Source organism: Peromyscus eremicus, chromosome 23 (assembly GCF_949786415.1).
Source record: "Peromyscus eremicus chromosome 23, PerEre_H2_v1, whole genome shotgun sequence".
NCBI lineage: Eukaryota > Metazoa > Chordata > Mammalia > Rodentia > Cricetidae > Peromyscus > Peromyscus eremicus.
In genome coordinates this window covers 15,438,530-15,465,888 of record NC_081438.1, presented here as the reverse complement: position 1 = coordinate 15,465,888, position 27,359 = coordinate 15,438,530, and the positions used below count along the sequence as shown (strand labels likewise).

Here is a 27,359-nt window from a genome sequence, read left to right as displayed (position 1 = left end):
ACCACATCTCCTCCATCCGGCTGTAAGTTACCAGGTCAGCACCTGCCTGGGTCCAGAGGCGCACATACCTGGGCAGGCTCACAATGGACTCACACACAGCTGTGGTCGTGGGTGGCTTCAAGGGACAGAACCCACTGGGCCTTCCAGGGACACACTGTTACCCATAGTTAACGATGCACTCGTCCCAGCACTGACCTATTTAACTCACAGAGGGATGCACCATCGGCATTTAAAGGGTGGTAAGAGCACAGAGAAGTGAATTACTGTCATGAGGCCACTCAGCTGGGACCAGAACCCGAGCAGGAGACTCTAACGGCCAGGTCTTGCCAAAATGCACTTGGCCCTCAGCATTCTTCCCAAGTAGCAAGGGCCCTGTGAAGGACAGACCTCAAGGCCAGTCAGGAGTGCAAGAAATCTCTTTTTTTTTTTTTTTTTTTTTTTTGGTTTTTCGAGACAGGGTATCTCTGTGTAGCTTTGCGCCTCTCCTGGAACTCACTTGGTAGCCCAGGCTGACCTCGAACTCACAGAGATCCGCCTGGCTCTGCCTCCCGAGTGCTGGGATTAAAGGTGTGTGCCACCACCGCCCGGCAAGAAATCTCAAACATGAATCTTTTCTATCAAATACTATAAAACAATGTGTTTAGTACAAAGAATTCAAATCTTCCTATCTCCCCCACCTTGTAAGACTTTCGTGCAAATATGTGAATCCAGGAATCTGATGACAAGGGGCAGTGACCCTTTTCTCCTGGAGCAGTGACCTTCCCCCACTTCCTCTCTCATTTTCCTGTGCACCCATTCTTTCCAGACTAGCAAATCCAATGAGACTGTGAGGTCAGAGCCCGGCCAATGAGGAAAGGACAGTCACCACCTGAGTTATCAGAGCACACCTCTGGACACTTCAGGCAGAGGTTTCTTTGCACCCTGACTTATTTCTAACAGAGGCAGCCACCTCAGATCTCACAGAGAAGCAGTCAGGCAGCTCACAGCTCCTGAGTACTGTTCCCTCCTGATGGATGGATATGCTGCGTCCTGCGGGCCTAGCGGTCAGCATTTCCCCACCCACAGGTGTGTCTCACCCTCTGACTGCACCTGTGGAGGGCAGGACACATGCTTCACATCCTTCAGGGCCCCAGACAGCACCCTGCAAAAACCAGGGAGTCCGATGTCACTCACCGCCTGCCTGTCTTAGTCCTCTCCTCACAGAGGGCACAGGGGTAGGGGTTGGGGAGGGCTGCCATGTCCCCACAGCCCCTCCCCACAGCCTCAGATTGTAGCTTGGGGGGGGGGAGGCACCTGCCAGTAGCCGGAGCTAAGGCTGAGGGAAAGATCCCCGCAAAGGTAACCAGATCCCTTCCACTGTCCCCAGAAGATCAGAGGGTCCACAACAAAAACAGACAATCTACCAATGCCAGGAAAGCAAAGGAGGGGTCAACAGCCCAGGAACAAATAGCAATGTTTCCCAGCATTCTGGGGGGCGCAGGTTCAAGAACCCCATAGGGACTAAAATCTGCAGGTCCTTGGCCCATACGCAAACGGGGACAGAGCAAAAGGACATGCTCCCAGCCTTCAGTCACCTCTAGAGGACACACCATAGGAATGCTGTGTAAACGGTGGCCCTACTAAGATCTGCACATGCTCAGCGCAGACGCAGGTGTTTCCCGAAGTTTTACGATCTGCGGATGGTCATATCCACAGACGAAGAACCCACAGATTCCGGTTAGCTGCATACACTATGCGTATACATGTCCGTCTACACAGCATCCACGTGTTAAGTACAAACCTGAGTGTGCCACCTGGGTGACAGGTGTGAGCGTGCCTGTGCACACAAGTTACCTAACACCAGCCTGCTCTACCCAAGCCAGGAAGGCAGGTCTGGTGCCCTTCCTCCCGGGCCACAGCAAGACAGGAAGGAAGCTGACGGGTCTGGAGAGACTCATCAGGGGGCCTCCCATGCTCCATACCACAGGGAGGGAGGGTTTCAGCTAATGGCTTCCCCACCTCAGACAGATGGGACCGAGTCTGGAGAGTGGTGCCTCCTCCTCACCTGTTGGGGATCTTGGAAATGTCTATCTTCTCCCTCGGGAGGACATAGGGGATCAGTACCACTCTCTGCAGGTCAGGCAGTCCTGAAGGAGGGGTGGACAAGGTCAGGCCCGGCTGTTGTCTGCGCACGCGCCCAGGACAGGACCCCGAGTACCTTTCACAACTCGCTGCAGCTTCTCCAGGTGGCTGTGCTCCTTGCCGTTGTAGATCACAGCCTCCACTGAGAAGATGAGTTTGGGCTGAATTTGAGAAAACCGGTCCAGGACACCCTGAAAACGAGAGGATGGGTCATCGGAAACTATAAATGCAGGGGAGAAAATGTCAGTGTCAGTGTCGAGTAATGCCCCTGTCCTCAGCACTTGCAGCCAACACAGGCTGGCAGCCCACGCAAACTCCAGCCACACCTAGGAAGCGACGGCCACACCAAGGAAGGCCTCGCCATTCAAAAAGCCCCAAGACTCGGAAGCATGACGTAAAACAGAAAAGGTTCCGACTGCCCCACCAAAGGGTCCCCACCACACAGAATGCCTCTCACCACAGCCCTCCATTTACATATTGTATGTCGTCTGCCTTCCAGAAGGGTACAAGGTTCTGTGAAACCCAGATGTAAGAGGAACCGGCATCCTCCTCCAAGTGTTCACATTCTCCTGTACGCGTGCGCACTGCTCAGGAATGAAGCCCTGGCTGGAGTGGTGGGTTTACCCAGAGAACTGTGTACCACACACAGGGAATCCACAGCCAACCAAGGGTAGCCCTTTCCTACCTCCCATACAAATTAATGTAGACAGGCTCAGCCATGGGACCCCTTTGCTGTACCACTCCAAGGGAAACAGATCAAAGCATAGAAGTCAGCTCCTACCCCATCCAGGACGACCAGGAGGCCATCATCCCTGCTAGTAAGGCCGGTGAGGCAGGGGAAGGCGTCTTAACCCAGGAAGGCTCCACCCCTCTGCCCCCTGTGCCTTCACCAGCAGCTGCTCAGAGGATATCTACGGTGACACCACGCATCACAGACAGGGTCCCCACCTGGCTGCAGGCCCAGCCACCTGCAGAGGGACCATTAGGTTAATTAGGGCCCTAAGTGTGACTAATTAGCTGCTGGAGCACTCAATGTTTCCAGAGCTCCCCGGGTGACTCTCAGCAGGGGAAAGGCGCTGACTCAGCAGGAATCTAAAAGGCAGGGGACAGCTCAAGGTGGGCCACCCCCCACCCCCCACCCCACCCCACCCCCGTCCCCGCACCCACCCACCAGCTACAGCAGCATCTCCGCAGCCTGGCAATCTGTCCCTGCCAGCCCACCCGGAGTTCTGAAGCACCCTAACATCTGAGTTCACTTCAATGCTGTCATTTTCCCAACGCCACACTGGCCAGGAGAGGGCAGCGCACAGCCGGTTCACTCCACCTCCCGGGTGCCGGGCACACAAGGGTCCCCACTCTCCCAAAACAGGAACAAACGCAGAAAGCCACAGGGAAATAACTGCTGGTATCATTGCTTCCGGTTCCAATTCTAAGAGAGTTCACAATGCTCAAAGAAGAAATGTGCGGGGGGCCCCGCTGCTCATGCTGAGACGGAGGATCTTGAGTTCAGGCTGTGCTCACAGTGAGACCCTGTCTCAAAAACAAACTGGCTGCTGAGCAAGCCAGAGGGTGAAGGTGCCAGTGGTCCTAGCCTGACAGCGGGAGTTCAATCCTGGAACCCAGGTAAAACTGAAAGGTCAGCACTGACTCCACGAAGTTGACCTCTGACCTCCGCATGCATGTTGTGTCATGCATGCCCACAGACACAACATACACACAGGATTATTTTTTTTAAAAATGGCGCACACCTTTGATCTCAGCACTTGAGAGGCAGAGGCAGATGGATCTGCAGCCTGGTCTACAAAGTGAGTTCCAGGACAGCCAGGGCTGTTACACAGAGAAACCCTGTTTCAAAAACCAAAAAAAAAAAAAAAAAAAAAAAAAAAAAACCAAAAAACTAACAATGTTCAAAGCCCTCGACCTGCATGTTCTAAGCTTGTCAAAGTCATGCCCGCCTTTGACTCATGGCACCAGGATTGGGGAGCCTTACAGAGAAGAAGGACCAGGTTAAGAACTTCGTTCGAGCAACGAACGCAAGCCAAGAAGCCAGGGGCACGCACCGCTGGGGCGGCAGCCTGACCCCCAGGCACCAGGGCTCCCAGCTGACAGGCTGCTCTGTGGAAGAAGCAGCACACAGAATAGATGTCAGGACGGAAGTGGGTGCTGAGGCCCCTGGGCAGATCACACCAGCACCTAGAAGGGAACCCTACAGCCAGGCGGGGGCCCGGGACGGTGCGTTCAGACAGAAGGAACGGCAAGTCCGCAAGAAAGCCCAAGGCCAGAGAGGTTGGGAAGGAGCTAGCCTGGGAGGGTGTTAGCAGGGGGCAGGGCCTTCACCTCAGAGGACCACTTCCATTCACGGCTGGCCATAAGGAAGACCCAGCAGCCAGAGGCCTAAGGCTCAGACATCACAGAGACACCCCCAATCGCAGAGATAGTACTCAGCAAAGACGACAGGCATTTCCAAGCTGAGTCTGCAGATCACAGCTCCCCAGGTCCGGCAGGTGAGGGAGAGAGCTCAGAGCATGTGAAGGAGCAGTCGGCCTGCTGAGGTCCCCAGTGCTGTATGAACTGCCTTGTGCTACAATGAATACCCCACCATCGTGGGTCTGACCTGAGCCAGTGCTTAGCAACCAATGAGGTGTTGAAACCAGTGGCCCATGGTGAGTCACACAGATGGCCACCCAGAGTGAGGACAGTGGCTGTCCTATTTACACACAAAACACTCAAGCAGCTGAAGTGTATAGTAAGAATGGGAGCAACAGGCTGCGGGCTGCGCCCTAAGCACGTGCGTCTTAGAGGGTGGCCTCCCTGATGTCTCTAAAATCACCACCAGTTCAGAGGAAAATAGAACAACCCAAAGTGGCTGGCAAGTACGGCCCGGGGTGGGTCACCTCCTGTGGGGCAACGGCCCACAAGCCCACACGTGTGCACCACACAGAGCACGGCCGAGCAGCAGTGGGTAGGAGACTGAGACAAGCCGAAGTGGGGTACCACGGTGCATGGGAGAAGGGGACCTGCTCCCCACCGCAGAAACCCCTCCCGGCTGTTTTTACCCTGAACAAGGGTGGTCTGTGTCGGGTAGACACGGTCTAAGCAACAGCTTCAAGGACTCTGGAGCTGTCCCAGGCCACAGTTCACAGGGAACAGGTGTGGAGATGAGCAAGCAGCGGGCCCCAGAGGACGCAGAGGCCAGCAGGCACGGGGTCAGCAGGCACGGGGTTGCCCCTGAGGCCTTTCATGAAGATGCCATTTATCTGTCCCAGGCCATAGCTGCCATGTCCCCGGGCAGGCAGCTCTAGCTGGCTTCCTGTGTAAGGCCCGGGAGAGGAACCGTGAAGAGTGACCCTCCCTAGAGTCTGCAGCTGAGCAGCTAAACACAGCACAGCAGCAGGATGGAGGAGACGGTGGTGGAGCCCTGCTGCCCCCTAGTGTCCACAACACAAACAAGCACTACACACCAGCCAGCAGCCTCCAAACTGCAAGACAGAGCCTGGACGCCACTCACTAGAAACCAGTCCTTTGGAGTCACAGGCCTCTGGTGGTAACATCTGGCCAGAAGAGGGCAGTCCAGTCCACTAAAGGGCACGTCACCACCACCATCACCCCCACCATCAGAAGGCCAATTCTGGAGCTCTGCCTCAGGTCCGCAGCCCCCACACAGGTTACCCCGGTTCTGATGACAAAGTACCCTCTCCCTCCTAGTGAGCAAGAACCAATACTTACTGACCCCACAGTTAAGAGGGCCCCAGTCACACAGACCTCCTGTGTGCTCTCAGTGCCCACAAGTGCATCCCAGGCTCTAGACCTCAGGTGGGCAGCCTTGTAGCCAAAGCCCTTTCTGCCTCCTTACTCTTGGCCACCTCCTGAGGGACCTAAGCAGAACAGCACCCAGGGCCACCTTGTTAGAACCTCCCATGAGGACGCCATGGGCCTGGACCCCAACTAGCTCATACAACCCCACAGCAGCCCCTGGGGCTGGTAGCCACCTGTGGAGTTCCAATCTAGGCCAATCCTTGCTGATCCTAGACAGTCCTGGGGTTGGTTATACATGGGAAAGGGCACAGGAAGTGGAAAAGGACACATGGGCATCACCTCAGCCCACGGGGTCATGGACCAAAGTGATGGGCCCTGAGAAATCAGCACTCCTCCTCCATGAGAAGATGGAATGATTCTTCAAAAGCCTTTGCCGAGAGAACATGCCTTAAAGCAGACGTGAGTTTACACGTTCACCCCTGGAGAATAAGACACGGAGCACACCCCAAACTCAGCTCATGCTCTACCAGTCCAGCACCCAGCTGCTGGCCACACCAACTGACCCGGCCTGGGTCAGAAGCAGCTGGCCCCAGAGCTGGCGGCTTGGACACCACGTGTCCTCCAGCAGCTGGCCCCAAGAGAGCTGGCGGCTTGGACACCGCAGGCACCTCCTCCTGGCACTTGTGAGTCCACGAGTTCAGGGCCCTACTGACCCTATGATCATGACCAAAGCAGGCTTTCCTCAGTTGCTACAGCACACTTCAGCAGCCTGAGCCACTCTGGACACACCCCTCGGCATCATGGTCCCTTAGAAACCCCTTGAAGCCGGGCGGTGGTGGCGCACGCCTTTAATCCCAGCATTCGGGAGGCAGAGCCAGGCGGATCTCTGTGAGTTCGAGGCCAGCCTGGTCTACAGAGTGAGATCCAGGACAGGCACCAAAACTACACAGAGAAACCCTGTCTTGGAAAATAAAAGAAAAAAGAAACCCCTAAAAGTCAGTACAGACATTCAGGAAACCTCAGAATCGGCAGGCAGGAAACAAGAACCAGTTTGCTTGTAAACTTAAAACCAACGCCCAAGTCAGGTGAGGTGGCTTATGCATGTAATCCTAGAACTTAAAAGGCTAAGTCAGGAGGATTGCCCCAAACTCAAGGGCAGTCTGAACTACAGAATATGACTTTGTTTAAAAAAAAAAAAAAAGAAAAAAGAAAGAAAGAAAGAAAAAAGAAAGAAAGAAAGAAAGAAAGAAAGAAAGAAAGAAAGAAAGAAAGAAAGAAAGAAAAAATTACATGAGTCAAAACCAGATCCCTGCTCATGCTGGGTGTGTGTGAGGCCGTAGGCGCTCAATCATTCAATCCCCAGCACCAAGATCAGACTCAGCAGCCTTCCCCCTCCCCCTTACGGCTGCCCAGGGAGACACTCAGAGCTCCACTCAGAGAGCCACAAGCCCACCAGGGACACTCTTTGACCCAGTGGTACCCTCCAACAGGACCCCAACTCACATTCACGCCGAAGTCTGGCGAGGTGGAACTCCAGATGGCTCCAATACTGGCAGCGGCCAGCATGGCCTCCACGGCATGCGCACTGTTGGGTAGATAACCTGTGGGAGGGAGGGGAGAAATTCGCCTTGGGTTGAGGGGGTCAAAGCAACAGTCTTCCAGAAGTTTCCCTGAGAGGCCGGAAGTATCTGGGAAGCAGAAATGCCAGCGAGTCCACTTACCATGCCTCACTAGTCCATTCTCCACACGTGAACCAGAGGGACCCTGTAGCAGTATTTGCTCTGCCCGTGACCTTGGACTATAGGGCCCAAAGGAGGTGCTCCTTGCCATTGGAACATCAGTCATTGCCCTTAACCATTAAGCCATCTCTTCCCCTCTCCCTTTCGTTTTAAGAGGTCAAGTACAATGGCAGGAAGTACCGCCTCCTTCAGGCCCTATAGCAGAGCAAACACCACTACAGGACCCCTATGGCCTCTGCAAGCAACTCTACCCTTTCCGGCTCTTCTCCCTCACTCTGCTCACTTCATTCAGTCCTTCGGGTGTTCTAAGATTCTCCTTCCCCAGGGCCTTTGCACAAGCTGCTGTACTTGAGCACACCTACACACGCACCAGCCTTCCACACTCAGTGCACATCTGTCCTTCCACTCCTACATCACTTGGCACTTCTTCAGGGAGGCCTTCCTTAAAGTAGGTACTTAAGAAACACAATGGTAAGCTGGGTAGTGGTGGCGCACGCCTCTAATCTCAGCACTTGGGAAGCAGAGCCAGGCAGATCTCTGTGAGTTCAAGGCCAGCCTGGTCTACAGAGCAGGATCCAGGACAGGGACCAAAACTACTGTCTCGAAAAAAAAAAAAAACAAAAAAAAACCCACAATGGTACTTCCCCTAGCTGGGAGAACTGTACCAGCCTGACCATGTGTGGACCACCTATTTAATATGCGGTTCTCAGGTGAGGGCAAGAACCTCCCCTGCCTCCATCTTTGCTTTGCCAAATGCTCCGCATACTCTAAGAAATGTGTTGTCTGGCCAATGGGTGGGTGGGATAGAGAGGACAGGTGAGGACAGGCACAGGGAGAGCCGTGTGTAACCCTTGGGGCAGAATGAGTGGAGGCCCCATCACCAGGGAGGTTGGCATCATCCAGGGAGACAGAGACCATCTTCAGGTGGAGGGATCACCATCAACTAAACAGACAGTGCCGGCGTTCTGGGAGAAAGCACTTCAACACAGGCCTTGGGACAAGGGCCGTGGCCAGGCACCCACATGGGGCCCGTAACGACCTTCTCCAGAGAGACATAACAGTTTGCACTCTGCCTCTCGAAGTTCATATGCTCCCTGCTAGTCCATAGGCACTCGGAGGGCAGGGCTCAAGTATTGTCCCCTCAACTCCAGGAGCGTCCCCTGGTGCCTGGTGTGAGCAGAACTGAATCGCCTCGTCATTGTTGTTACCCAAAGGAGGCTGGACTCACAGCCTAGGGGAGTGCACAATCCAGGCCAACTCCCTGTTAACATGACAAGCAGCCTGCCCTCCTAAGCCATCAGGCCTACCTTGGGGGCCACAGCGCAAGCAAAAGCAAAGAGCTGTGAAGCGTCTAATGCACCTCCTCAGCCCTGCGGGCTCCTGTGCCATTTGATATTTAAATCACTCTTCACGTGAACTATAGTCAGGGCAGGGGGAAGCTGACTGACAGCCACAGAAGGGCAGGCCAAGAGCCAGCCTGACTGACTGAAGAGCCCCGGCTGCTTGAGCCAGTCTCCCGGGGAGAGCGCCCAGTCCCAGGATGGCTCTCAAATGTCCCCAGGCACTCCTGGCACTAAGTTGCCTTCTCTCAGAAACACCTGCTGCAGATGGATTTGAAAAAAATGCAAATATGGGCTGGCTCCTGGCTCAGTGGCGAAGCCTTGCCAAGCATCAGCCCTGAGTTCGAATCCAGCACCAAAAAAACCAAACTAGTGGGAAGAAAAACAAGAATAAGAGGCAGCTAGGTGGTAGTGGCACACACCTTTAATCCCAGCACTCGGGAGGCAGAGGCAGGAGGATCTCTGAGTTCGAGGCCAGCCTGGTCTAGTTCCAGGATAGCCAGAGCTACACAGAGAAACCCTGTCTCAAACAACCAAAAACCCAAACAAACAAACAACAAAAACCAAAACAAAAATGAGAAGAGGCTTCAGCATTGCTTAGCTCGACTTCAAAAAGCAACAGCTGAAACAGAGCCAAAGAGAAGACAGAAAAGTGAAGTTTCAAGCTCCAAAGCCTGCCCTGGCTGCATGCAGTGATGTATGCACAAAGACCAGAGTTCCGGGCCAGCCTGGGCCACATAACAGGAGCCTGCCTCAAAAAACACACAAATGAAAGTCTGAACTGACTGCTGGCCCAGTCTGCACTTGCATTCACCTAAGAGCTATTTATTAGATGCCAGCTGTGTGCCTGGCCTTCCACAGCATGTGTCGGGCCAAGAACAGAAACAGCCTATCTTCAGGGACAGACACAGAGCCCGTCCCCGGAGAACGCAGGGCAGACAAACAACATCTAAGTGACATCACAGGCCAGGAGCCCACAAAGAAAAGTCAAGCTGATACTGGAGATCGGTGAGGAATCTGCCCAAGTGTTGCCAGGGTGGCCCCTCGTGAGCAGTGCGTGGGCACAAACGACAGAGTGGGGTGAGCCGGCCAACCGGCTTTCCTGCCAACCAGCACAGGCTGTGATCACTCCATGTCCTGCCCACTGTCTGAGAAGGAACTGCAGGACTCCGGGGGGCCAGCACTGGATCTGGTCCCTATGCTGTGGCTGCAGACCCGCCCTCTGCAAACACAAGCTGGCATCTGCTGTCGGCCAGTCCCCTCAGGAGAGGCGTACCCTGCCAAAATCGGCACGTAACCACTCAGACCATCGCCCTGGCCCGTGGCCTTGTCCAACTGTGGATTAGGGACTGAGCCCCGAGCTGCCCTGGAAGAGTAGCTGTCCCCCCCTCTCCCCCCCAGGCACACCCTTCCTGAAATTAACGAACTGAAGTTGTTGGGTGAAGGACAGCTCCCCACAGGCCTTCCTGCTGCTGGGAAATCAGGATGGAAGGAGAATTGGAAAGGTGGCTGAGCTGCTCTTGGTGGAAAATGTGATACCACCTGATGGGAGGCAGCGAAGGTTCAGGAGGGACGTCCAGGCCTGGAGGCTGCGGGCTCCAGTGTGCCTCCTGAACGACAGTCCCCAACAAACTCCTGGGCCCCAGGCCAGAGACTCCCTCTGCCCACTCCTACTGCGTTAGGGTTCTGCACATCTTTTTCCTGCCTTGTGGTCGAAAGTGGGGAGGAATTGAGAATAAGGCTGTCAGCAACTCGGGGTGGGGCGGGCAGAGGTGGAAAAAGTCATGACAGGTAAGTGCTGGGCATCTGTCACAGCACCCTCCTTCCTACAGACACCTTGCTCTCACCAGCCACAGGGCCTTTGCACAGCTGTCTGCCATCTGGCTCCCTTCCCTCTTCCACACTGCCCCACGGCAGCGCTATCTCCCACCAGCATCTGTTAACCCACCAGCTGCTCAGACCACACCTGGACATCCTTGTCCCTTTCTGCTCTGGAAACACAATGAAGAGAATTCCTGGTCCTCGCAGAACAGTAGGATAGGGGATTCTTGCTTTCTCTTTCTTTGTCTTGTTTTATGGTCTTACTGGCTTTGTTTTGAGACATGATCTCCCCATGTAACCTGAGCTGGTCTGGAACTTGCAATCCTCCTGCCTCAGCCTCCCAAATTCTGGAATGATGGGTGCACCACCACACCCAGGCCGCATTCTGCAATTCACTCTCGGTCAACTCTGACCTGTGGATGCGGCTGGAGTCACACAGGGGTGGGTTCTACACACGGTTAAACCAGTTTCAAGTCTCTCCACCCTCGGGGCCATTCTGTTGATGGTTTGGCTTGAGTTTGGGTACTAGGGATCGAACCACCACAGCACCAAAAGGTGTTTACCAAAGGAAGGAAGAAAAGGAGGAAGGGAGGGAGGGAGAGAGGTAGGGAGGGAGGGAGGGGAAGGAAAGAGGGGAGAGGAGGAGGAGAAAAGAGGAAGCCCCTTACCGACCACACGGTCCCCTTTCTTCACGCCCATCTTCCTCATGGCGGCTGCAAACAGAGCCACCTGCTGCCGCAGCTCTTCAAAGGTCACCTTCACAATCTCCTCTCTGCCTTCCCCTGAGAAGAGAACAGGACCACTCAACCACAGGCCATGCAGGGAGGGACCTGAGTCAGCAGGGACAGGAGCAGAGGACCCGGACGTGGGAAAATGCAGAACAGGGCCCAGGGTGGCGCCGCTCCACACGCTCCACACCAGAGCCAAGCCCGGTACAAGCCAGGCTCCGACCACAAGGCGGGATCCCCAAGAGGAGAAGCTGATTAAAATAACCAGACTGACAGAAGGTGCGAGGACCCCACAGTCTCTATATTATACAGGAACAAGAGTGTGATATGGAGACCGGCAGGGAAACCAATAAGGAGACAGTGTGTGCACAGCCGTCACCTGTGACACTTCACGGCATGGCCAGCATCACCAGAGCCATCCTGTGATCACACATCCCTCACGGTCACCTCTGCCCCCAGGCATCACCGATCTGCTATCCATCTGGACAGTCTGAGTGATGAAAGGATTGGGCTATGCCCCACCTACAAGCTTTAACTACAAATGGTTCTGTACTGCCTGTTCAACCATGTCAAAGGGTTGTTATGACTACCTGTTGTTATGACTACCTTGTTAAGACCACCTCGTGTCTTTGTTTCAGAATGCAGGACTAACTTGTTATGCTTCTGTTCTGCCCTGGAACTCCACCCATTTTGCAGGCCAAATCGCTCATTTGGAAACCCCCTACCTACCCCAGAGCTATAAAGACCTGGTCTTCCTCACATCCAATGCTGACCTCTTGAACCCAGCCTTAGAGGAAGGCAGCCCGTGTACAGGAATAAAAAAGCTTGCTTTAATTAATTTGGCCGTGATGATTTGGGTGGGCGGCCTTTCTCCTCCCATCTTTGGGATTACCAGTTTCTTTCTTTCTTTCTTTCTTTCTTTCTTTCTTTCTTTCTTTCTTTTTTTTGGTTTTTTTCAAGACAGGGTTTCTCTGTGTATCTTTGGAGCCTGTCCTGGATCTCGCTCTGTAGCCCAGGCTGGCCTCAAACTCCCAGAGATCCGCCTGTCTCTGCCTCCCCACTGCTGGGATTAAAGGCATGTGCCACCACCGCCAGGCGGGATTACCAGTTTCTACGGTCCCTCAGTGTGGCACACGTAGGGCTTGTCTACCCTGTTTTCAGCATTTGTCAGTAACTACTCCTTTCCTTTGCTGAGTAGCAGTCCACCTTCAGTCTGGCTTCAACAATCATCTTTTTACTGGCTAGCTAATGCAAAAGTTAAATTGTGAATTAAAATAAATAAATAAATAAATGAGCTGGGTGTGGCGGGACACACTCTGAATCCCAGCACTCAGGAAGCAGAAGCAGGCAGACCTCTAAGTTTAAAGCCAGCCTAGTCTACAATAGCAAGTTCCAGGGCCAGCCAGGGCTACATAGTGAGATCTTGTTAACTTGCCCACCACCAAAAAAGAAAAAAGAATATTAAATAATGACTATTGCCTGCAGAGGCCTCACTATGAGGGCCTCTCCAAGGCTTGCAAGAGTCTTCACCGAAGAAATTACGCCAAAACATCCATGCTGACTTCTGGTGGAAGATGTTTTTTTGCTTGGCTAGAGTAACTCAACATATAAGGATGTGGATTCTAATTTACAAATTCAATGCACCCCCAGTGTAAACAACACAAGCTGTTCCATGGAGGAAAACAAAGCGATACTAATATTTGAAAAATGCAAGAACATCCGGGAAAACACTTGAAAGAAAAACGAAGGAGGAGAAATAGCCGTTCCGTCCTGGGTTTGATTCCCAGCACCACAAAAAGAAAAAAAAGAAGGGAGGGAAGGAGAGAGGCAGGAAGAGGATGGAGGAAAGGAGAGAAGCTAAAAAGGGCAGAGGAGCGGGTGGCTCACACAGCCCCTCTCAGCTCCACGGGCCCGGCCCAAGTGACCAGTGGGACCCACGAGTGACCGCTGAGCCTTGGTCATAAAAGACACTGCAGCAGCTGACCCGGTACCTCAAACCCAGGCTCCAGGTCAACCAGGACCGCTTAGCGAATGACACTGTCTCTAAGTCAGTGGTTCTCAACCTTCCTGATGCTGCGACCCTTTAATACAGCTCCTCATGTCCTGGTGACCCCCAGCCATAAAGTTATTTCATTGCTACTTCATAACTGTAGTTTTGCTACTCTTATGAATCGTAATGTAAATAGCTGATATGTGACCCCTGTGAAAGGATCACTTGACCCCCCAGGTTGAGAACCACTGCTCTAAGCAGAAGTAAAATTGAGCGCAGACTCAGGTCAGGTGTGCCTATCCCAACACAAAAACAAGATCTAGCATCTCCCCAGGGGCCCACTGTGGGGAGCCAGCCGCATGCTGTGAGGACTCCTGGGAGCCTTGGAGAGGCTCTCACAGCCTCCTCGGGCAGGGTGGGCCAGCCCCCTGTCAGCCAGCCAAAGCCACAAGGCCTGAGGGGCAAACCTGTCTGAGATGGGCCGTCAGGTGATCTGTCACCTGCCCAGCCACTGGACTGCACCGCCCTGGAGGAACTGGAGTCCTCCTCGAAGGAGAAACAATGGCCTTGGGAAGACGCTAGACCATCAGCATCTTTGAGGCAGGGAGCTCTGTGGTTCGGAATTCCACAAGTGAGGGAGCTTCCTCACTTGTGGAACCTGAGGCACCAAACTGGTGTCCCGGTGTGGGCGGTGTCTGCAATGCCGGCCATTTTTATCCCTGGTGACAATACTCAGAGACGGCATGCTCTGTGCAGACGGCTGTGCTGATAAAGCCAGCACCGGGCTGAGGGGCTGAGGGGCTGAGGGGCTGAGGGGCTGAGGGGCTGAGGGGCTGAGGGGCTGAGGGGCTGCCGGCGCTCACTGGGGCACGAAGGCTGAAGTGCCAGCGGCTTTAGAGAAGGAAGCCTGAGAGGGATGGGGGATCACCCTTGGTTCAGTACCCACCGGAATACCGGCACCACAAGCCCCGAGAAGCCGTTCAGTTTCCCCTAACCTAACCGTCAGGTATGCCAGTTTTGTGGTCTAGGATTTAAGATCTGTTAAGATTTGGATTTCAGGTTTGAGATTTGAAGTCCGTTCCCACTTTGCAGTGGAAGAAACGGAGTGCTCATGAAGCATCCGAGCACCAAGTACAGCACATGTGTTTATATGGTCCAGAGAGGACGGTAAGGTGGTGTTGAACCAGGAACCTGGCCCTGGAGCAGAGCGGCCTTCCCAAGCCGCTGATGCCCACACAGACATCCAGGCAGTGGGGCCTTATAGGTGTTCAGGGAACACTGATGAGGCCATAAGACAGACCTTAAAAAGCTAATGCTAGCCTGGCCTGGGGGCGCACCCCTCTAACCCCAGCACTCGGGAGGCAGAGCCAGGTGGATCTCTGTGAGTTCCAGGCCAGCCTGGTCTACAGAGTGAGTTCCAGGACAGCTAGAGCTGTTACACAGAGAAACCCTGTCTCGGAAAAACAAAAAACAAAAAACAAACTCACTCAAGCTCACTTAGTCCTACACAAAGCCCAGTGATCACCCCACTCCCACCTCCCCCTAGCCTCGAAACTAGAGAGACCAGGAAACTGAGCAGTCAGAGCGGGACAGACAGTAGGCATGTGACAGCCAAGAGCACAGTACATATGGGATCCTTTTCAGAAGCATTAGAGCCAAGCCCCTGACGCACCCTAAGGGCTCTCACTGGTAGTAGATATTGGTGCTGTCCAGAAAGACACACTAGTGAACAGAAAGCTAACAGGAAGCTCCACCCACTCCACTAAGGCCCGCCCCCCACAGTGACCAAGCAGCCTGACTGGAAAGGAGAAAGTGTTATTCCTCAAAGGGGAGCGAGCAGCCAGCCACCGGAAACAACTCAAACGCTAGCATGCCCAGACACACACACACACACACACGTGCACTGCACACACAAATATGCACACAGGTGCACATGCACACAAAAATATGCAACACACACACACACACACACACACACACACACACACACACACACACGACAATGTTAGAAAGAAGCGACTCTTGACTCCATCTCTAACCAAGCCCTCTCCATGTCCCAGCAGTGGTGTCTGTTACGCTAGGAGGGCATATACCAACATGCTAATACCCAGCCGGAACCCTCCCTGCCGCCCCTCCACGCCCACAGGGCCACACACATCTACCACCCAGGACACCCAAGGGACTCACTGGCCACGTAAAGGGCGACTTTGTCATTCTCCTTGTGCCGCAGGAGGTTCTCGGCATAGTTGAGGCGGCTGCCCCTGAACCACTCGGGGACATCTGCAATTCCTTTGGACGTGTCCACGACCTGCAGAGGGACAAGCAGAAGGGAGCCGGAGGGGGAGGGGGGGGGCTCAGCCCAGAGCCTTATGACATCACCCATACACCAACCCTGACCTGTGGAGACAGCACAGCCCTGCACCCAGGGCAGCCAACCCCGGAAATCCTTACAACAGAGTTTACTGAACACCTATTTATGACAGTTGCTGAAGAGGAAGTAAAGGAAATGCCCAGGCCGGAAGTGGGGAGTTCAGGCCTGTTATGCCAGCACTCAGGGGGTGGAGGCAAGGGGATTAGGAGTTTGAGGCCAGCCTGGTCTACAGAGAAAGTCCTAGAGGGCCAGGGCTACACAGAGAAACCCTGTCTCAAAAAGAAGGAAGGGGCAATACTGCCTGGACCTGGGATGTGACTCAGTAGCAGAGCGCCTGCTCAGCATCACGTAGTCCCGGGTTCATCCCCAGCACAAAAGAAAATGAAGAAAAAGAAATCAGTAGAGAGGCCTGGCCCACAGACACACCAAAAACAGGAGTCAAGCCTGGGGCCCTGCCCCAGCCCATAATTCTCTGAAAAATGACGCTGCCTTCCCCTTGGTGCTGAGCCCTTGGTTTCTTCCTCTGAGTGCCACACATCGGCCTTACAGAAGGCTTTGCCACAAATGGACAGTGAAATGCACTTCAGATACGGGACTCCTTCCCCAGGGCATCCTTTCACTAACCATCGGGAGGAAATGAAAGTTCTCTGGAAGGCCTCCTCAAAATCTAGATAACCGTAACAATGGGGATGTGCTTATACCTCCGACTGCCCATTTCAAAGCCACACTCACACTACATCTCATGCTATGTTGTTTAGGGTTATTTGAGAGAGGGTCTTCCTATGTAGCCCAGGCTGGCTCCAAGCTTGCAATCGTGTTTCAGCCTCCTGTGTGCTATTTTTAATTTTTTTATTTTATAGTATGTGGGGGTGTTTTGCCTACATGGATGTCAGAAGCCAGACATTAATTGGAGTTACAGGCTGTTGTGAGCTGCTGTATGGATGCTGGGAATTGAACCCAGATCCTCGGAAGAACAGCCAATAATGCTTTTAACCTCTGAGCCACCTCTCCAATCATCCCCCCCCCACCCCTGGCGCCACCTCTTACATTTTTAACATATGCATGTGTAAGGGGTGTTGCATGTATCACAGAACACATGAGGAGGTCTGAGGACAACTTGTAGGAGTCAGTTCTCTCTCTTTCCACCATGTGGGTCCCGGGGAATCAAACTCAGGTCATTAGGCTTGGCAGCAAGCACCTTTACCCACTGAGCCGTGTTGCTGGCCCACACATGGGAGTTTTAAAAGCTGACATGATTCAGTATTCCCCAATCGACATGATAGGAGACAAGAGCGTGGCCAGACCCACTTACCTCGTCATACATTCGGGAGTAGACTATTCCACTGAACTTCCAGAACTCAGCCCAGAAGTCCGAATATGACCGGACAGACCAGTGGTACAAGTCATCATAATTCCCTAAAAAAAAATAAAAAACAAAAAAATAAAAAAATAGCACCCCTTTCAGACCAGCCTCAGAGGGTGGCCCCTCAGCGGGAAGCCCGGCGCCTGAGAACCCCACATGCCAATGACTCAGTGACTCCAGCGCCCCTGAATGATTGGGAGAACTAAACCTCAGGACGAAACCCTTCATGGCTTCGTGGCCCAGGCTGGCCTCAAACTCTTGATCCACCTGCTACAGCCCTCTGGGGACTACAGGAGGGCAACACCACACCCAGCCTGGTGTCTTTGTGTGTTTGTGTGCGTGTGAACATGTGGAGGCCACAGGTCAACCTCGGGTGCCATTCCTCAGTCACCATCCATTTGTCTCTGGTTTTAAAGATTTTTTTTTCCTGGTTGTTCAAGACAGGATCTCTCTGAGTAGCTCTAGCCGTCCTGGAACTCACTCTGTAGACCAGGCTGGCCTTGAACTCACAGAGATCCGCCTGGCTTTGCTTCCAGAGTGCCAGGTTTAAAGGCATGCGCCACAGCAGCCCGGCATTCCAGGTTTTCTTAACAGGACATTATGTTCACTCAAAACTAACATGTGGGCCTGGCTTGGGGGCAAGAATTCCAGCTACCCTTGAAAACTAAGCCTGGGAGAGAAGTTCAAGGCCAACCTGGGCTACAGAATGAGTTCAAGGTCTGCCTGGGCAACTTGACTGAGACCCTGTCTCAAAAGTAAGAAAGAGAAGATTTGGGATGTAGCTCGGTGGTAGATGACTTACCTAGCATTCACAAGGCCCTGGGTTCGATCCTCATGACCACCGAGTAGGAAAAAGACAAAGTCCCATGAGTCAAAGGGCTCACTGAGAGAGGTGAGTGCTGCCAGAGAGAAGCCTCCACACAAATAGAGCCTGGTTTAGCCACTCCTGAAATTTCCGGTTTCATTGACGATACCCTACATGCAGACCAGTCCCGTAGGCTCAGGAGAACCCACATGCTCTCTCAACAAGGGTGGGGCACCGCTGAAACCTGGAACTCACTCCCTCAGACTCAGGGGGTTCAGGGGGGCCTGGGTTACAAGCGTAACACAAGCATGTGGAAGAGACCCAACCAAACTACCTGAAACAATACTCTTCAACACATGCAAGTAAATTCAGTGCTTATGAGACCCTGTTAACCTCTGCAAGACAAACATATCTGGAGGTCAGAGAGAGAATGCAGCAGGCACTGGTGGGCTACAAAATATCCAAAGCCATCCAAAGCAGCTCCCCTCTGCAGATCCTGCCCAGCTAAGTTAAAAGCTGGGTGTGGCAGCTGCTCCCCAGCTCAGAGGTTAAGGCGCTTAATGGACAAGAGCGCACAGCTGCAGAGAACAGGGAGGGGGGGTGGAGGGGGGTGGAGGAGGGGAGGGAGGAGGGAGGCGGCACATGCCATAAGGAAAGCAGAGTGGCTGGAGATGCAGAGAGAGCCAGCTCACAGGTGGGAAAGCCACAGCAGAGCTAGATGTGGGACTTTGCAGCTCCAGACTCCAAGAAGGGACCTGGGTCATGGCAACGAGATCTCACCTCCTCCGGGGCCCCAGGCAGGATGTATACAAAGTAGATATCTAGCATGCTGGGAAACTGCAGGGTCAGTGAAGCCAGAGCTGACCTAGTGACTTTGCCGGTCAGGCTCAGACAGGCCACTCTGCCTCTCCAGGACGGTTTCCCTCATGGGTCACTTCAAACTGTGGACAAGCGGCTACAGATTCTCCCACACCAGTGAAAGAATTCACTCTGGCTCCAGGTCAGGCTGGGTGACTCCGATCAGCACCCACTCTGCCACTTCGGAGCAAATGGCCTGGGGCGAGCTGCCCTACCTCTGAGCCCTTGTCTGATGAATGGGGGTAATGATGTGGCTGTTGTGAAAACCCATAGGACACATAAGAACACCAACACCTACATCTGAGTGACCTCAGATATTACTGACCTCCTCTGAGCCTCAGTTTCTCCCTGGGGCACGGTAAGGACCTAGGAAGTGCCCCAGAACAGCTCCTGCAGAGTAAAGGCACCCAAAGGCGTCCACCATGGGTGCCACCCCTCCGCCTGCATGAAGAGCGCACATGGCACCTTGGTGACGTATACGGAGTCCATACATACACGGCTAGTCAGCACGAGAGTTAATATGCAGTAGTGTGGAGCACCTCAGGCAGGCAGAGGGCTGGGGCAGCTCCCAGGGACAGCTCTATGCACCTGTGGGAAACACTAGCCACACAGGCCCCACAGCTCCTCTCCCTCCCTCAGGCTTCGTCAGCTGGGTCCTCACAAATGGCACGCTCTGGATGCAAAAAAAAAAAAAAAAAAAAAAAAAACGCTTCCCAAGTTGCTAAGAATGGCTAGACACTAGAGGTCTACTCTAAACATAAAAGTGGGTTCAGGCTGGGCCTGGTGGCTCGGGGTCCGTAATCCCAGCTACTCAGGATGCTGAGGCAGGAGGATCAAAAGAGCCAAGCCTGGTCTACAGAGCAAGTTCCAAGCCAGCCTGGATAATATTTACGACCCTGGCCAGGCACATCTTTAATCCCAGCACTCAGGAGGCAGAGGCAGACTGATCTCCATGAGTTCGAGGCCAGCCTGGTCTACATAGTTACTTCTAGGACAGTCAGGGCTAGGTAAAGAGACCCTGTCTCAAAAAAAAAAAAACAAAATAGCCGGGTGGTGGTGGCGCACACCTTTAATCCCAGCACTCGGGAGGCAGAGCCAGGTGAATCTCTGTGAGTTCGAGGCCAGCCTGGACTACCAAGTGAGTCCCAGGAAAGGCGCAAAGCTACACAGAGAAACCCTGTCTTGAAAAACCAAAAAATAAAAATAAAAATAAAAAAAATAGAAATAAAAATAAAAATAAGAGGGTTAGAGTGCAGCTCACTAGGAGACCCTGTCTGGCATGTGGGAGACCCTGGGTTCAAGCCCTAGGACCTCGAGAGAACAGAAGTACACTCAGCACAGCATCATTGAGGGGTGTGGCCAGCACCACAAACCTGGGGAACTGGTAGTCACAAGGGCACTCCACACCTGAGGACCTTGTGTGGAAACTTTTCCACTGCTGTCTCCTACCTCAGCCACACCAGGGGGTGAGCCGGGAATCCACTCAGGGGGGCCAATCTGAGGCCCAGGTGACCACAGGCACATTTGGTCCAGTGTGTTTAACACTCAACCGAGACTCTGAAACAGGTGCTAGCATTTAAAAATCTTAGTTTTTTTTTTTTTTGTTTTGTTTTTTTTCCGGTTTTTCGAGGCAGGGTTTCTCTGTATAGTTTTGCGCCTTTCCTGGAACTCACTTGGTAGCCCAGGCTGGCCTCAAACTCACAGAGATCCGCCTGGCTCTGCCTCCCGAGTGCTGGGATTAAAGGCGTGCGCCACCACCGCCCGGCAAAAATCTTAGTTTTTAAATGAAATACTGGGATGTGATGGTGCATGACTGTACTCTCAACACTCAAGAGGTATAGGCTGGAGGATCGTGAGTTCAAAGTCAGTCAAATGTACTGGTGCATGCCTGCTTTTAATCCCAGCGCTTGAGAGGCAGAGGCAAGTGGATCTCTGAGAACTTAAGGCCAGCCTGATCTATATAGAGTTCAAAGCTAACCAGGATTACATAGTGAGACCCTGTCTCAAAAGAAAGAGAGAGAGAGAGAGAGAGAGAGAGAGAGAGAGAGCTAGGGAGCTCTGACTCTACACAAGAATGTTCACCATACACGAACCAGCAACGCAGGAGCAAAACAATACGAAAAAGCGCATGGAGAAAGGCCACAACATTCAGAAGACGGCATTTGAGTTAGACCTGAAGGATCCCCAAACGTCGGGGCCAGGCAGGTGAAAGGGAAGAAGGAGAAAGGAGGAAAGGGTAAAGGGAGGAGCCGTGCCATACACCCTCCCCTAGCTGTTTGGGGGGGGGGGGGCACGCTGGGACGACAACACTGCACAGACAGACAGACCACGGGCTCTAGGTTCCCATATCCAGCCTCTCAGCTTTATTTCGTCCTAACTGTTTCAGAGACAGGGTCTCTCTGTAGTCCAGGCACTCTTTGAACTCATAGCAATCCTCCTGCCTACGCACCTGAGTGTGAGCCACCCTGGCTGGTCAGCCTCCCAACTTTTAAACACAAGACAGTCAACAGAGCCTTCTAAAGATCCACCCTGGACCCACCAGCCACCAGAGACTTGGAGAGAAGATATTAACACTAAGGGATTCCTCAGCAAAGCTCCAGCCAGGGGACAGTGCACAGTGGTCCACGCTCAGGACTGGGCCTGCCATCTCTCCACCAGGGTACACTGGTCCTCTCACTATGCTCCTTTTATAGATGAGGAAACCACAGCCTAGGGCAACTGGATGACTGGTTCCTGGTCACACAGCTCTGAAGTGGTGCAGCCAGGTCCCCGCAGGGTGTCAGGTTACAGCTCCCTCCTGCTTTCTGGCTACGGGAGAAAGGTTTTGGCCCACTTCAAAGGGCTGCCCTCAGTGGAGTGATGTTCTGAAGTGGCAGGCCCACACAGAGCACCACATCAGTACTTCATCAGCAGCGCTGGCAGAGTTGACAGATGAAATCCAGGCTCGGAATGGAGGGCAGGAAACAGATGCAATCCTGACACTGATCGAGTTGGGTTAAGGTGCTTCTCCGATCCCACACCCACACTGATCACACGCACAGCTTGCAAGCCCTGCAGGTGACCAGGCAGACACCTGTCTCCAGGTGAGAGGGAAGGGGCGGAGCCGCGTGAGTGAAGAAAAGAGACCCTGTGGAGGCCCCACTTCCATCTCCAGGCTCTCCAGAGGCAAGTCTGCAATTCCACGATCCACAAGGGACTGTAGAGGGCCTGCGAACCCAGCATCAACAAAAGACCTGCACTTCAAGATTACCCCAGCCAGCCAGCAGGGTGAACCATGCAGAAGAAAGCAGGAAAGCTGAGGGGGTGGGGATCCTAGGAACAAGACAGACATTGAAACCAGTAGAAACAAGGGGGTCCCTATGGTTGGGGGAGCAGGGTGTAAAAGAGATGAAAATAAAGAAGAAAGCCACCTTGAGCTGGAAACTCTCTGCAGACACCTGAGAGAGCAGGAGGCAGAACTAGCCAAGCCCTATGGATCCCTGGGAAGGGAATATGGAAAGAGCCTCACCCAAGAGACGGGCCTCTGCCCCACCCACAACTAGACAGAGCAGGGTGGTGGCTGGAAGGGAGGGTCTCTCTGGGGCTGGGAGAGTTTAAACATAAGAAAGGACTCTACCATAACCTTAAAGGAGGAGGGAGGAGAAACGATTTCAAGGTGGTCCCTAGAAAAGGCAGATGGAGAGAGCCTGTCACATGAATCCCTTGAACTCAAAAAGAACTGCACATCAGACCAGAAAGAAGCCCCCACAGGCTGGAAGTCCAAGACCCCAGGAGCCACTTCCCAAACAGGCAAACCTAGCAAAAGATCAGAGGAACCAGCGTGGGGTTTGCCACTTCCAGAGGGCGAGCCTCACCTGCAGGGAGGTGCTGAAGCCAGGAGGGAGGCCTCTGTATGAGGTGACGCGCCCCAAAACAGTGAAGGATACACCATCAAAAGATCAGCACCTCCTAGAGGAGGGCCATGAGCCAGGGGGCTCTCCTAACCCCAGGACCATCCATCCACCAGAGGCCCATGGCAACAGGGAAGGACCTCCCTAGAGAGGGACCCCAAGACAATGGGGGGCTCCTCCAACTCCAGGACAGGGACACTGGGCATTCATCAAGGGACCAAAGAGGAACCTCCCTAGAGAAGTTATCCCCAGGCCAGGGGGCTTCTCCAACCCCAAGACAGGGTCACTGGCCATCCATCCATCCATCCGAGGCTTATCCCAACTGCTAAGGCTGGAAACTGCTAGAGCGGGCCTCTCTGGAGGGAACCGCTTCCGGGAAGGCCCGGGACGGGGGTGTACTAGCCGCGTGCCCCACACTCACCCAGCGCCAGGCCGCAGGCGGCACCCACGGCCGCCCGGAAGCGGTCCATCTGCGTGTCCTTCTTACTGTCAGGCTCCCACATCACCTGGCACTCCATAATCTCCTCGCGCCCGAGCTGAGCCAGCTTGGACATGGTTGCGGAGTTGCGTGGCCGGGACCTTGCCGGGCTGGGACTCCGAGGACGGCGGTCGAGCGCAAGGCGCCGAGCGGCTGGGCACAACGTGGACGAACGACAGCGCGAGACTGAGCCAGCGCCGGCGCGGGCCTGCCGGAGAACCCGGCCTGGCCACGCCCCCGCGCAGGCTTCGCCCCGCCTCCATAAAAAACCACGCCTCTTGAAACCACGCCCTTCGCTGTAACCCTCCGCCGCGCCTGCACAGGGAGCGCTCGCTGCCAAAAAGAAGTGCTCGCCTGCGCAGGCGCGGTGAGCATGGTCTACGCCCTCACCTGTTGCAGAACCACCTGCTGGGTGCTGCCCTCCTTGCGTTGGGTCGTTCATTCATTCAGTCATTCATTCATTTATTCAAGATTAAGTTGCTCCTTCTGCAGTCACTTAGCCGCGGAGGTGTCTCAAGCGGGAAACGCATGCAGGCAGATGCCTGCGGGGGAGGGAAGACCTCTCCAAAACGCGCAGTGTCGTGTGTACGCACCCACAGGGATGTTGTAATGGATGTGTGGGGGTATATTAGTGTAACAAAAGATACTGAGTAAGTGAGACCCCAGGTGCATCCTCAGGACCGAATATAAAAGCGGTAAGTACAGGACATATACTGGGGCAAGCCTGAAACCCAGCACTCTGGAGACTGAGGCAGGAGAATGACGGTAAGTTTCACTTCAGCCTGGACCCCAAAGCAAGACCCTGTAATCCCAGCACTTGGAAGGAAGAGGCAGGAGGGTCTGGGTTTCAAGGTCATCCTTGCTACTGAGTGAGTTCAAGACCAGCCTGGGCAACCTTAAATAAAGCCCTGTCTCCAAACAAAAAGAAAAATAGAGGGCTAGTGATGTGGCTCAGTGTGACTTCTCCCAGTGGCTTAAAAGTGAGAGGAGGGAGCTTTGGGAAATCTTACAGAGGTTTGCAAGCAAAGGGAACAGCTGGTGTCCAGGCCCCCAGGCAGAAACACTGTGCACAGTCAATGTTCTAAAAAGGCCCAAGTCTTTGGTACCACAGCCCTGGGGTAGAAGACAACGCCATGAAGTTGGTCCTGGGGAGCACCAGAGGTGTTGACTTTGACTCTGGGTGGGATGAGGCCATCAGAAGTTTCCAGCAGAGGGAAGGTATGCTTGGAGGATTCCGCTGTGGTGGGAACCTTCTGGATGCTAAATGTTAGTCTATTTTGTGTTTTGCTACCTATCAGGTATCTAAAGTACCTGAAAACAAGTGTGTGTGTGTGTGTGTGTGTGTGTGTGTGTGTGTGTGTGTGTGTGATCATGAGTTTCATTCCTCAGTTGGCACTTTGGTTTTATTTTGTTTTTTGTTTTTTTAAACAGGGCCTCACTATGTAGACCAGGCTGACCTTGAACTCACAGAGATCTGCATGCCTCTGCCTCCCAACTGATGAGATTAAAAGTGTGTGCCACTGTGCCTGGCTCCCACCTTGTTTGTGGGGAGGGGTGTTTGTTTGTTTGGTGTGTGCGTGGGTGTTTTGCCTGCATATATGTCTGTGTACCCCGTGTGTACCTGGTGCCCATGGAGGACAGAAGAGGGTGTCAGATTTCCTGAGACTGGAGTTAGAGTTGGTGGTGAGCCACCATGAGGGTCTTGGGAATCAAACCTGGGTCTTCTGGAAGAGCAGCCAGTGCTTTTACCCACTAAGCCATCTCCCCAGCCTCTTGCTGTGTTTTTTGTTTTGGTTTGGTTTGGTTTGGTTTTTGGTTTTTGGTTTTTCGAGACAAGGTCTCTATGTAGCTTTTGGAACCTGTCCTGGAACTCACTCTGTAGACCAGGCTGGCCTCGAACTCACAGAGATCCGCCTGGCTCTGCCTCCCTAGTGCTGGGATTAAAGGCGTGCGCCACCACCGCCCGACGCTTTGGTTTTTTTAGACAGGCTCTCTCATCAGTCCAAGGCTCACCAAGTAAGCCAGAGTGGCTGACCAACAATACCAAGAATCCACCTGCCTTTACCTCCCCTCTCCAAGACTGAGAGTACAGATGTGTGCCACCACACCTGGATTTTTTTCACACAAGTTCTGAGGATCAAACCCGGGTTCTCTTGCTTGTATAGCAGACATTAGCCCTACTTAGCCATCTTCCCAGCCCCAGGGGGTGATTTCTTTTGCTTCTAGAACTCGGGTGTAAAAGACAAATGGAAACATTTCCTCTGGTGCAGATCTTCCTGCTTTCCCCCAGGTTGCAGGGAGGGAGAGGGCAAGAGAGAACCTGGGCCATGAAGGGAAGAAAAAAGCAGACAAACTAGAGGCCTACAGCCTCTTAAGAACCAGGACTGAGCCGAGTGGTGGTAGCGCACACCTTTAATCCCAGCACTCGGGAGGCAGAACCAGGCGAATCTTTGTGAGTTCGAGGCCAGCCTGGTCTACAGAGTGAGATCCAGGAAAGGCGCAAAGCTACACAGAGAAACCCTGTCTCGAGGGAAAAAAAGAAAAAAAAAGAACCAGCCCTGGTCTGTGGCCATACCAAACCGCGCTACTCTGTTCACACAGGTAGAGCCCTCAAGACCTAAACACCTGGCTTCATCTCCTTGTTAGGCACTGGAGATGAACAACATGTATTCCAGGGCTGAAGGTAAATAATGTTACAAGAGACAATGATGCTTCCTAGACAGGCAGCTGGCTCCGGGCAGTGGATCTGGGCATGGAGAGGACTGTCAAATACACCCCAACTGTGAGTTGGTTCTGTATTGTTCTGGTTTGCTGTGGTAAGCCGAAAGCAACTTGGGGAGGAGAGGGTTTCTTTGGTTTGCACGTCTAGGTCACAGTCCATCACTGAGAGAAGTCGGGGCAGGAACCCAAACAGGAGCTGAGGTTAAAAAAAAAGAAGAAGAAAGAAAGAAAGAAAAGAAAAAAAGCTGTTTTTTGTTTTTTTTTTTTTAATCACTGGCCTGCTTTCTTATACAACCCAGGACTAAACCAAACAGTATACAAGTTTTGAGACCCTCCCCTCTCATATTTCTTATCCCAACTTGATCTCTTAGCAATCCTGTCAGCCTCACTGGAGTCCTACCAAGCCTTTGCCTCCACTATTGGATCTTTTAAAAGATTTTATGTGTAAGGGGCTGGAGAGATGGCTCAGCGGTTTTAAGAGCACTGACTGCTCTTCCAGAGGTCCTGAGTTCAATTCCCAGCAACCACATGGTGGTTCACAACCATCTATAATGAGATCTGGTGCCCTCATCTGACCTGCAGGGATACATAATACAGAACACTGTATATGTATATGTAATAAATAAATCTTTAAAAAAAAAGATTTTATGTATATGTATCTGTGTGTGTGTGTGTGTGTGTGTGTGTGTGTGTGTGTGTGAGTGTGAAGGCCACATGTGTGTGGGCCAGAAGAGGGAGTTAGATCCCCTGGAACTAGAGTGTGTGTGTGTGTGTGAATGCCACATGTGTGTGGGCCAGAAGGGGGAGTCAGCTCCCCTGGAACTAGAGTTACAGATGGTTGGGAGCTGCCAGATGTCAATGCTGGGAACCAAATGCAGGTCCTCCCGAAGAACAGCAAGAGTTCCTAACCACTGAGCCATCTCTCCGGCTCTCACGCCAGCAGATGGTGACCAGTTTCCATCTGCCCATCATGACAGACGCACAGAGATTCCAGCTTCATTCCGGGTGTAGGCTGCACACAAGTGGCTTCCAGATGCATCCCCTCCCTGACAGACACAGACAGATAGACATCCACACACCCCAGTCACATGCCCACCGCTGGGTCTGTGTGCCTGCGCTGTCTCCAGTGGGGGTCTGAGAAGTATGTTTTCACCCAGAAGTTAGTTCACCTGGAAGAGGTCCTCACGCCTTCATGAGCAGAAGGCAGGTTCCGTGAGAGCCAAACCCTAGTTCGGCTAGGTCAAGACAGCTGCCATGGCTGGTCTACTGAAAGCCACAGTCTGAGGGAACTGAGAAATATTTCTTTCAAGTAGGGCCCAGAAGCCGGGCGGTGGTGGCGCATGCCTTTAATCCCAGCACTCGGGAGGCAGAGCCAGGC

General features: G+C 53.3%; 1 protein-coding gene across 2 annotated transcripts in view; it reads right to left on the bottom strand.

Annotated features, from left to right (window-relative positions):
- Window positions 1-23,467, bottom strand: part of Aacs (acetoacetyl-CoA synthetase) — a 38,481-nt gene extending 15,014 nt beyond the window's left edge. For both annotated transcript variants that reach the window (XM_059249029.1, XM_059249030.1), the window contains exons 1-7: window positions 23,204-23,467; window positions 17,179-17,282; window positions 15,683-15,803; window positions 11,446-11,559; window positions 7,381-7,478; window positions 2,198-2,312; window positions 2,045-2,126 (exon numbers count right to left, since the gene is read on the bottom strand). In XM_059249029.1, coding sequence (XP_059105012.1) covers window positions 2,045-2,126; window positions 2,198-2,312; window positions 7,381-7,478; window positions 11,446-11,559; window positions 15,683-15,803; window positions 17,179-17,282; window positions 23,204-23,336 — 767 coding nt within the window. In that variant the 5' untranslated portion in view covers window positions 23,337-23,467. The remainder of the gene's footprint in view (window positions 1-2,044; window positions 2,127-2,197; window positions 2,313-7,380; window positions 7,479-11,445; window positions 11,560-15,682; window positions 15,804-17,178; window positions 17,283-23,203) is intronic.
- Between the last annotated feature and the right edge of the window lie 3,892 nt (window positions 23,468-27,359).